Source organism: Hirsutella rhossiliensis, assembly GCF_020360975.1.
Source record: "Hirsutella rhossiliensis strain HR02 chromosome Unknown scaffold00012, whole genome shotgun sequence".
Classification (NCBI taxonomy): domain Eukaryota; kingdom Fungi; phylum Ascomycota; class Sordariomycetes; order Hypocreales; family Ophiocordycipitaceae; genus Hirsutella; species Hirsutella rhossiliensis.
The window spans coordinates 319435-330304 of NW_025408678.1; the positions used below are offsets into that span (position 1 = coordinate 319435).

Consider the following 10870-nt stretch of genomic DNA (forward strand, 5'->3'; position numbering starts at 1 on the left):
GCGACGAGGCCCTCGTAGAGACGCAATGAAGAGTACAGTTTTTGACGACTCGGGCGAGGTTCAAAGGGAGACGAAGGTAGCGAGGCGTCGCGGCAAGGGGACGGCTGCAAAAAGGGCGACGGCTGTACCGTAGAAGGGCTGGCGAGCACGATTAGACTGCCTGGGCTGCGAGCAAGATGCGTATGCTTCACGTGGAGTCGGCGATGGTCGCGGTGTTGATGGCCGCGTTGACGTGGGATGATGGTGGAAGGTGGTGATGGTGGCGATGGTGGCAGTGGTGGGCAATGGTGGTGAATCCAGCCGTGCGTGCCGTTCAGGTCAGGTCAGGGTCAGGGGCCCGTGTCTTGTTTCTTCTACAGGGAGCGGGCGGCGGCGGCGACGGCGACGATGTTGTTGCTGCTGATCATGGCCACGGCGGCGATGCAAAACGAAGGCGGACGGGGAGAGTTGGGGGGGAGCGGAGCCTGGAAGGGAGGGAGGCGGGATTTTCATGGTCTGGGGGGCGCTGCGTTGTCTCGTAATGTAGGTTTGGGGCCTTGGTCTCATCCTGACAATTTTTTTTTTGCTGGCCAGAGGCGGCGCACAAGGCGAAATGATGTGGGCGAAAGCTTCTTTGGCCGACGAGATGGCAGGCAGCACCACCACCAGCAATGCGAGCAGACGGTCGCGCTTGCCCCGGGGAGCCAACAGGCGGGCGGAAAGGGGGGTGTGGGTTTGGGAAGGCAAAGAGCGCCTAAACAGGGCTAGCGGCTGGCCGTCCACCGAAAGGGGCACCCGCATTATCCTGGTTTCCGGGCACTGCAGCCAATCAGAGGGGGTGTCGCCGCAACGGACAGAGCGACATCGCGAGGGCAAGAGGGACGGATATACGCACACTCACCTTGTGCCCTGCTCCGTACTTGTGTACTGTCCCGTCACTTCCAAGCTCCTTGCTTTACCCGAGTACTAGCACATGGTCCGGATCTAGTCGATGATCTCTGTACTCGATAGCTGCAGCGCATTCGTGAGTACTCGCCTGCACTCGAGCTGATGGAGCCGGTACTTGCTCACAGGAGTCTCCTCAGCACAGACACCATATGAGGTACCTTGCGGAACCAAGCTCTCTCCGCCACAAAGAGACCGTCAGCGAAATGATGAAAGCTCTACTCTGTATCTTCGTTGGTCTCGCCTGCCCTCATCCCTTGACGACGGCATTCCCCTCCGGATATCCTGCGGTGCGAACCAAGTAGACGATGGATGCACCACCCCTCGGCGATGGCGGACATGCGTTGCGCCTCGGACACTTTGGCCTCCAACTAGGCCCAATCTTTGCGTCGAAGTTGCTTGCACTACCCCGACGCCTCCTCGACAACAGAAACGACAAACGGCGACAATGGGATCGACACCTTGGCCCGCCATGGCCCCGCCCAGCTGTGCCTGCGGACACCACCACATCGTAGGCTTGTTTGGTGGGAGCAACATGACCATGGCCAAAACGTGCACTCACGAACGTCTCGTCCCGGCTCAAGGCACCACGGCACCACGCACGCCTGGCGCCAACAAAGGGCGAGGTCGTTGGCTGGCTGGATCCAAAAAGATGCAACCGGTGCGGACACAGGCTATGAAACGCCGCCAGTCCACTCAGTCTCCAAGCTGAGATCATGGTCCTACTCAGGTCGCGTGGGACCCCCCCAACCCGCATCCTCTATGCTCGCCCGGCCCCCTTTCCTCCACGCCTCGTACGGTTTTGTCGCCGCCGGTTTCGTGAAATTGCTGTGTGTATCTACTTGGGCGGAGTCTGGTCAAGCACTTGGGCCATCCCGGGACGCTTTGCGGAGACTGGAAGCCCTCAATCTCGTGCCAGACTCGCAATTTGAGCTGCGCTCATGCTTTACGGAGTGGCTTTGTGAGAGGCGCTCGAGTTGTGTTTGCTGGAGCGCCATGAATCGCCCCATCAAACCGCGTAATGACCGCCCCAGCTGGCTGCAGTCATGCCTGCGTTTGCTAGTAAGCCATTGGGCGTCTCGTCATGACCTCTCTGTCGGCACGGTGGGTTGGCTGGAACGGAGTGCATCCATGCCCATGCCTCGAGCAAGGCGTGGCTAGTCATGCGAATATAACGAGGCTCGGGTCTGTTCTAGCCGCATTCTTGTCATGCCACCTACAGTGCATCCACGATGGCAACCGAGCTTCAGCCCGCGATGGACCCAAGTGCAACCAATCCGTCTTTCTGCAGGCCGCTCTCGGATAGTCGATGTTCGGAGCCACGACATGTACCCTGGTCTTCAGGAACCTCTTATGCACAAGTCCGAGGAATCCGCGAGGGAGCGGGAGAGAAAGCGCCACACAGCGGGGCGACTCTGCTTGTCCCTGGACACGAAATGAGTGGTTGACGAGCAACGGGCTATGATGGGTAGGGAGCAGCGTGCCTAACGTCGTGTGGCAAGACGCCCAGCCAAATGGGTGACGTAGGCGTCGGATCGCAACAGACGGGTTTGGAGCATTGCAAACGATCTGGACTCTCTCTACGGAGTAGCTAAGAAACCGAGTTCAGAGCGCTAGGGCTTGATTAGAAGAGGGTGGCGTCGCCATGTCTCGCCGGCGCGGGCAAAATTTGTTGCGCGGTCGATTGATTGGCTTGCGGCTGGCATCCAGGACCGTTGATCCGAACCTCGCATCCCCGAAGAGCAGCCTCGCCGTCTACGGAATGAAACGAGATTCGTTGCTCCCCATGACAACGGGCGTCTTTCTTTACCCTGGAGACGGGAGAGCTCTCAATAATATGTCAACACCATCAAGAAAAGAGACTCGGCCGCCCGGAAACTGCAAGATAGAAGGCGAATACAGACAAGCACACTCTCAACTCTCCACTACTCTTGACGACTGATTGTGATCCCAAGCCTCTGGAACCGTGACATCTACCATGGTTCGCTTCAAGCATCTCATTCCCGTCTCTCTCAACCTATCCGTTGGCATCGCCGCGGTGGCCTCTTCCTCCTCATTGTCATCCCCTGCGATCCTCGCCGGCCAAGCCAGAAACGCGCTGGCCGACGACATTGCGCGCCTGCACCAGTCGGTAAGGCGGGCCCGAAGCATCATTGAAATCCGCGACGCCGACGTTTCCGTGTCAACTTCGAAGCTACAAGAGATTCTCGGCGACATTAAGGGCCTAGAGAAGCAAGTGACCGCCCTACTGCGGGACGGAGCCGGAGCTGGCGCCAACGACGACGCCAAACAGAGCTCCCAGTCGAGCGACGAGAATAACTGCCATGGCTCGGCGGACCAGGTAGGTTCCGATGACCCCTCGCGCGGGAAGGCTAACTGCTCCATGAAAGCCGGCTCTGCTGCACGGAAGCCGGAGCAAAAGAGCGCTCGCCAGACATCCGGGCCGTCGTCGTCGCCGGCTGCGCGCGCTTCGTCGGATGACGGTGCGTTGACGGGTGCTGTGTTTGACGAAGCCAGTGGTTCCAAGACCTCTACCTCTTCCAGCGTGTCCTCATTGGCTGCCTCCAAGTACGATTCCGAGTCCACAGACAGTGGTCGCAACAGCGACATCTCTCCGAAAGGCTCAGCAGACGACGAGGCATCTGCATCTGCCGGAGGCTCATCCTCTCAGGGTGGAAAGGGTAAGGTATCGCACGATACATCATCTAACAAAACAGATGAAGAGTCCGGGCCCGCGCCTCCATCAGCTACCGAGGAAGACGATTCGGCGCCCGTGGGCCTCATGAAGTCGGCGCCGGGAGAAACGACTCCGAGATTTTTGACGGCGCGCCCTGCCAAGGCACCACAGCAGGCTGTCGTAACTCGGAAGCCTGTGGCGACGGGCTCCGCTTCGCCCAAGGACGGCACGAGGAACGCGGGTCCCATGACGATGAGCCTCCGCGAGGAATTGACCACGACCACCATCACAAGGACAGGCTCGAGCCGCACAACCGTGAAGATCACAAAGACACGCACCAAGACAATCTGGATGGACTGGCGTACCAAGTCGTCAACCACCAAGGCTTCCCGAACACCCGCCAAGACGAAGCCAGCAACAAGCCCAACCGCCGACGAAGCGGACCGGGACATGGACCGGGACACTGAGAGAGTCGCAACCCGGGCCCCCAACTTCAGCCATGCCTCGCCCAATGTCCTCCCGCAGCAGCTCGCGGGGGGCTTGCAAAGGTTCTCCAACTCGACCATCAAGCTCTACGTGCCGCTCAAGGCCGAGAGAGTGCTGTTCAGCGGCCACACTATGGCCGCCGAGACGCCGACGTCGTTGACCCGCGTAAAGGCAGCGCCGCCGGCCATGGCGACGAGGAAGAGGCTGACGCTGCCCCCGAGTGCCGGCAGCGCCAGGACAAGCTCGCCGCCCCCGAGTGGCTTCAAGACGATTGCTACAAAGGCATCCAAGAGGCCCAACGAGACCAGGAAGTGAATGGGACGCAATGGCGAAACGGACATGCTTGAATGCCCTTACTTTTTATTTTTCTTCCCAAGGTCTTGAGTCTTTAATTGCCCCTTTACGGTTCGAACTGTATCTTTTCATCTTTGCACGGGTATGAGGTTTTCTTCTTTTTTACGAAACGAGACTACGAGAAATGTCGGCATGCCGAGAAGGAGAGGGCAAGGAAGCAAGGGAATCATATCATCCACCATCACCATCATCGGATACCCGGGAAAGGAAACAGAATTTGCTGTAACGGGGATGGGAGGGGGGGCAAGAAGACTACCTGTTTTTTTGGCGCCCCAACGTCATAACCAATCTATTGCGTAAAGCATTAAAGAGCATGTGTGTCTCGGCCATGGACAACTCAACAAGTGGTTGCCGCATAACGTGATCCGATGACGGCGCGGCCCATATTTCCAAGCCCCGGCGTCCCTGTTTCTGCAGGCTGGCTGGGCGACGGCGGCGACGCGGGGGCTGGAATGCGGCCGAGGAGAAGGGGGCGATTCGGGGGGAGGCGACGGCCGGGGCTCCGATATCGTCCCCCGTGTTTGGCCGGAATCCATTCCGGCCAATGCTCCACACGTGGCCGGGCTGGCTCGGCGCCATGTGGGGATGCCTCCTTATCGCAAGTGCGCCGCCGGCACCAACAAGCCCCCCCTCCTTGGCCACATCCCGCATCAACGAGTCACCACGGCAGTTTCCCTTGCTGCCAAGCCGTGTTGGGGCCAAGGAAGGGAGGAGGGGGGGGGAGACACGCTTCCGGACATCACCATCCTGCCTCCTCCGTGTGTGACGCCTCCGAGCGCGCCGGGTCGCCAGGTAGACGACGAGGGCCGGCACGGGGCCGATATCTGCTGGTCGTGGCGAGCCGGCCGCCGTAAGAGAGATGAGTGATACAAAATAGCGTGCGGAGTGTGCGCCGGACACCCTCTCCTCCTGCTCGCCCTCCTCTTCATCCGCTCGCCATCCGGCCGTTCACCGCATCCCCCGCCACCCCCCCCCCTTCCCGCGCACCGACCACGGCGGCACAACAGCGAAAAAAAAATGCTGAAACATAATTCTGTGACGTGTTCTCCTGGGAGGGGCCGGTCGCGGCCCTGGTAGATGAGGGCCGGGCTGCCCATCGTGACACCCTAATCCCCGCTTGCTTGGCCGGAATCCTTTCCGGCCACGGAGTACTTAGGCGGCGTCGACGGCGCCGGACGGCGGGTTGGAAACTCTTTCCTCTCAGTATCATCGTTGTCCGCTTGTAGACAGGCAGACAGACACACAGACAGACGCCCTCACCTTGGATGCTCTGACCCCTTTCCCCCCCTTTTGCCCCTTTTGCCACATCATCTGAATCGAGAAAGGAAGAGAAAGGAAGGCATCACAGACACAGACACACATATCTCCACACACACACACACACACACACACACACACACACACACACACACACACTCATACACGCACACATACACACACACACACAAGACACATACATTCACAGTCTTTGCGCACACCACGCCCCGCCGTCCAAGATGGGTTCCCTCGCCACAACCCCCCCCTTCCAAGTCCTCGATGACACCCGGCCAGACGACAAGTCGCTGCCGGCCTTTATGGTGTCGACGACGCGCGGCTTCCTGCCCCGGATGGACCCCGTCGTCTCGCTGCCGGCCGAGTTTGACGCCCTCGAGTCCATCCTGCAGCGCATGCCGGTCAAGACGGCCTCGGGCGAGCCGGGCCTGCTCGCCCTCGGCAAGCTCGGCGACGAGGTCGACGGCTCGTTCCCGGACCTGACGGCCGCCATGGACAGGTACGAGGACGACCTGCCCGTCATGAATGCGCTGTACCGCGACTACTCCTTCCTCGCGTCTGCGTATCTTCTTGAGCCGTGCCATGAGCGCTTCGTCAGGGGCGAGGGATATGGCTTGGGCAGGCAGAGGTTGCCCCGGAACATTTCGCAGCCCATTGCGCGCTGTGCCGAGATGTAAGCTGGTCCCGATGCTTCCCAGCCTTTTGCCCCCCTTTTTTCCCTTGCCCCCTGCCTTGCAAAGTGGCTGACAGACTTTTGGCAGCTGCGGCTTCAAGCCCTTCATGGAGTACGCCGGGTCGTACGCCCTCTTCAACTACCGGCTGGTGGACCCGGCGGCCGGGCTTGAGTACTCCAACCTGCGGCTGATCCGGGCCTTTGAGCACGGCCTGGACCCGGAGTCGTCCGAGGCGGGCTTCGTGCTGGTGCACATCGACATGGTCAAGAACTCGGGCCCGCTGGTGGCCGGCACCATGCAGTGCCTGGAGGTGGCGTCGCGGGCGAGCTCGGGGTTGGGCAGCGTCGAGGAGCGGACGGCGCTCAACCAGGGCCTGAGGCGCATCCTCGACGCCATGACGAGCATCAACGGCGTCATGGAGACCATGTGGGGGAAGTCGCGGCCGACCGAGTACACGAGCTTCCGCACCTTCATCTTCGGCATCACGTCGCAGTCCATGTTCCCGGACGGCGTCGTCTACGAGGGGCTCAACGACGACCAGCCGCTGTCGTTCCGGGGCGAGAGCGGCGCCAACGACTCCATGGTGCCGCTCATGGACAACCTGCTGCAGGTGCCGATGCCGAGCACGCCGCTGACGGAGATCCTCAAGGACTTCCGCCAGTACCGGCCCAGCAACCACAAGGCCTTCCTGCAGCACGTGCGCGACCGGTCGATGGAGGTGGAGCTCCGGGCGTTTACGCTGGGGCTCAAGCAGGACGGCCAAGAAGGGTCGGGCGACGAGGAGAAGCGCGAGCTGCTGCGCCAGTCGCGCGGCCTGTGGCTGCAGATCCTCAACCAGGTGCGCGACTTCCGCTGGCGGCACTGGTGCTTCGCGCGCGAGTACATCCTCAAGCGCACGGCGCACCCGACGGCCACGGGCGGCAGCCCCATCGTCACCTGGCTGCCCAACCAGCTCGAGGCGGTGCTGGCCGACATGGCCGACATCAACGACGTCGCGCGCCGCGACGACGCCCGCGGGCTCGGCAGGACGTGCGACGACGTCATGGAGGCGGCCATGCGCCAGCGGGAGACGCTGCGCAAGGAGGTGGACAAGTATTGCGCCGAGCGCGGCGTTGCTCGCGGCTGAGGAGACGTTTGTCGGACCATTTTTGCGTGTTTTCTCTCCCTCTCAGTTTCTTTTCCTCTTATTTCCAATTGCCTCGGGAGCGCCAAGGGGGGCTTCCAAGGGGTTATGACTTATACCTGCCTGGTTGGCTGTCGCCAGGCGTATCGAGTGTGTCTGCTCATGTGTTCCCGACGGAGTGCAAGCGTTAGGATTTTCCCCCTCTCTCGGATTGCCGAGGCCACAATCAAATCGCAACTTCAACATGATGTGTGTAACCAGCCCCGTGATCCGCCCGGCATATTCTTTTAACGAGGCTGCCATGTAGATACTATACCTCTCGGTGCTTATCATGCCGTCAGTAATTAGTGAAATCCGGAACGGTTTTCAACCCTCGCTACTTTGCTATTTAGCAGGGCCCTCAGGACCTGTAAGCAGGCTTGTAACTGTCGGCTGGTAATAAAAATACCGCTACACCAGGCAAGATAGGGGCACCCCCATTAGGGGCATTGTTATCGCGTATTATACGCCTTGCTCTGCCCCGACACAACCCTTTCCTTCTCTACACCAATGCCTCAGATTATGAAATGTCATCATGAGGCGAATTCATTATTCCTTGATTACCAGTGGGAGGAAACGAGGCCCAGGCCTTTCGACCCATTTCCCCAAAGCTTGGCTGTCTATCCGTTTTCCCTGTCTGCCCACCACCTTCTACCGCTCGCAGTCCAATATGTCGTCGTCGGACGAGGACGTCCCTGGTTTTAAGTATGAAAGGATCGAGGGCACTGAGTGGCTTGAACGCTATCGACCTGGCGGATATCATCCAATCCTTGTCGGCGACGTCCTCCATGATCGGTACCGCGTCTATTCACAAGTTAGGCCACGGGACGTTTGCCACCATCTGGCTGGCGCGTGATCAGCGAAAAGCCGCCTACGTTGCCGTCAAGGTTGGGACAGCCGACGCACAGAATCGCGAGGCCGAAATTCTACGGGCTATAGCAGACTCCACGGCATCTAGCGCTGATCCACGGTGGCGCGCCATGATCCCCATCATCCACGACGAATTCGAGATTCAAGGCCCCAACGGAAGGCATCGATGCCTAGTTACGGTTCCCGCGCGAAGTAGCGTGTCTGCAGCGAGCTTCTGTTGTCTCTTCAAGCGCGATACAGCGCGTGCGTTGGCCGCCCAGTTGGTCTTGGCGGTTGCATACACCCATGGCCGAGGCTGTGGTCATGGTGGTCAGTCCATCTGGTCCAAAATCCCATCGGACCCCTGTCCTTTCTTTTATTCAATGCTGACACTCTAAGCCTAGATATCCATCTTGGAAATGCTCTCATTCGACTGCCATCCAACTTTAATCTGCTCTCTATTGATCAGCTATATGAAACCTTCGGTAAGCCTCACATAGAGCCGGTTATACGCCTGGATGGAGGGCCTCTTCCATCCGGAGTCCCTACCCATGGAGTCGTACCTGTCTGGCTGGGCAAGAAAGCGAATGTGATGGGCCTTGCAGAAGCCCGTCTCCTCCTCAGCGACTTCGGTGAATCCTTCTACCCTTCCCGGGAGAAGCGCACTGGACACGAGTGCCACGCACCTCGCCCCGTCATGCCCCCCGAGGCGTATTTTGAGCCCGACGAAGCCCTCTCGTTTCCCTCCGACATATGGACCCTGGCCTGCGCCATATGGTCTATCCTGACACCGAGGGCCCTCTTCGACGCCACGCTTGCCACGGCCCACGATATCACCTCGCAGCAGGTGGATAAAGTTGGCCCATTGCCAGCTGACTGGTGGAATCGGTGGGAAAAGCGTCACGAGTATTTCAATGACATGGGACAGCCGAAGGGTGGCCGGCATATTTACGCCCCTCTGACCCGTAGCTTCGAGACAGATGTGCAAAGGTACCGGCAACGAGATAACATGGGCGAGTTTTGCCAGGATGAAACGGGGGCTATAGTGGGAATGCTGCGCTCAATGCTGAAGTTCAAACCCGAGCAACGGGCCACAGCTAAGCAAGTTCTGGAGTCGGAATGGATGGTGAAATGGGCGTTGCCAGAGTTTGAGAATGTCCTAGATGGAAGTTGAAGACGGCTTGGCGGGCTACCCCTGGCTCGTTATCGCCATGGGTTAAGTCTGTGAATGCGAGCTGATGGGCCCAGTCACGGAACCATGAGTGTGATCGACTCACATACCTTTGACAAATTCCGAAGACCATCTTCTTAGGAGGCACGGCTAAAAGTCTCCTTCCCGGCTTCTCAAATTTCGCAGACATGGAGAATTCGGGATCGTCCACGACGGCCCATTGAGGCTCCGTTTCCACGTACAACCCCCCGACCTGCCAGCAGTCCCCACCTTCACGCCGGGATCAGGAACATTCCTACGGATAGACAAGTCGGCGAACGGGCCATCGGCTCCGGCTAGTGGTAATTTCGCCGGCATTGGGGCCTTATCTTCATGACACGCAAGCAACGTCCAGCAGTAAACGGTAGCAATTTCTTCACCAACTGTTGTCCTCGTATGTCATGGTTGATCCACAATACGCCCTTCTCGTGAGCCCACCGCTGTCGCACCACGCTCTTTCAGATCCCGCACTGGTACTTTGTTGAAGGTGATTTGAAGTTGAAATTCCGCTTAGCCCCTCAAGGCAGAGAACCCTGAACACCGTGACCCGTTTGGCCCTCACAAACAAATATGATTTTGTCGAGGAATCAAGTCTCCCCTCACCGAGAGAGGTCTCGTCCTTGGAGAGCCGAACAACGATTGCTTTTCAGGTGCTCTAGGAGTCCTCCGTGAAGCGAGCATCTTTCATGTAAGTCTCCCACAGTTCCTAATCCCAGGCAGTCATGCAATGGTGAGCTTCCTGTCATGTATCAAGAGAAAAATATAAAGAAAACGTAGACGAACCCAATTAACGATCCCAGGGCTGTTAAAAAAAGCACTGATTCCTTCAAGAGTTGGATTGATGCCCGGAGACAGTGTTTGCGTCGGGTCTAATTGTGAGTTCAAGCTGTTTAGGCCGATAGACTCGGGGACAGCACCCATTGCTGGTTGTGGAATGAGCCAAAGGTTACACATATCAGTACTATAGACTCACCTACATCACCCCGAGGAGCCGTGTCAGAGTTCTCTGGGTTTCCAACGTACGCAAATTGCCCATCTTCCTGCGTTCCGATACTCCTCGACACATTCTCCACCATGACCGAGAGGACATTGAACGCCTGCCGAACTTCCGTAGAATTTGCTTTGAACTCGTTCCAGAAAAGGCGAGAGCTTTGAAGTGATGCCACGAGATCTTTTTGGCTAAACCGAAGAAAGCCGTGGTCATCCTCGGGCCCCGTCGTAGCACATGCCTGCCCACGGGCTCGGGGGCTAAGCTTCAGACA

General features: G+C 58.7%; 3 protein-coding genes across 3 annotated transcripts; all 3 read left to right on the plus strand.

Annotated features, from left to right (window-relative positions):
* Positions 1–2902: 2902 nt before the first annotated feature.
* HRG_09253 (uncharacterized protein) lies at positions 2903–4402 on the plus strand (the record flags this gene model as incomplete). The annotated part of the gene is made up of 1 exon (XM_044867724.1): positions 2903–4402. One exon carries the CDS (start codon positions 2903–2905, stop codon positions 4400–4402), a length of 1500 nt encoding a protein of 499 aa, XP_044716984.1.
* Positions 4403–5937: 1535 nt separating this feature from the next.
* HRG_09254 (indoleamine 2,3-dioxygenase domain-containing protein) lies at positions 5938–7513 on the plus strand (the record flags this gene model as incomplete). Its single annotated transcript, XM_044867725.1, has 2 exons — positions 5938–6386; positions 6475–7513. The coding sequence occupies 2 exons, from the start codon at positions 5938–5940 to the stop codon at positions 7511–7513; spliced, it is 1488 nt and encodes a 495-aa protein (XP_044716985.1).
* An 824-nt stretch (positions 7514–8337) lies between these two features.
* Positions 8338–9572, plus strand: HRG_09255 (kinase; the record flags this gene model as incomplete). The annotated part of the gene is made up of 5 exons (XM_044867726.1): positions 8338–8598; positions 8680–8728; positions 8803–8883; positions 9004–9286; positions 9368–9572. The coding sequence occupies 5 exons, from the start codon at positions 8338–8340 to the stop codon at positions 9570–9572; spliced, it is 879 nt and encodes a 292-aa protein (XP_044716986.1).
* Positions 9573–10870: the final 1298 nt, after the last annotated feature.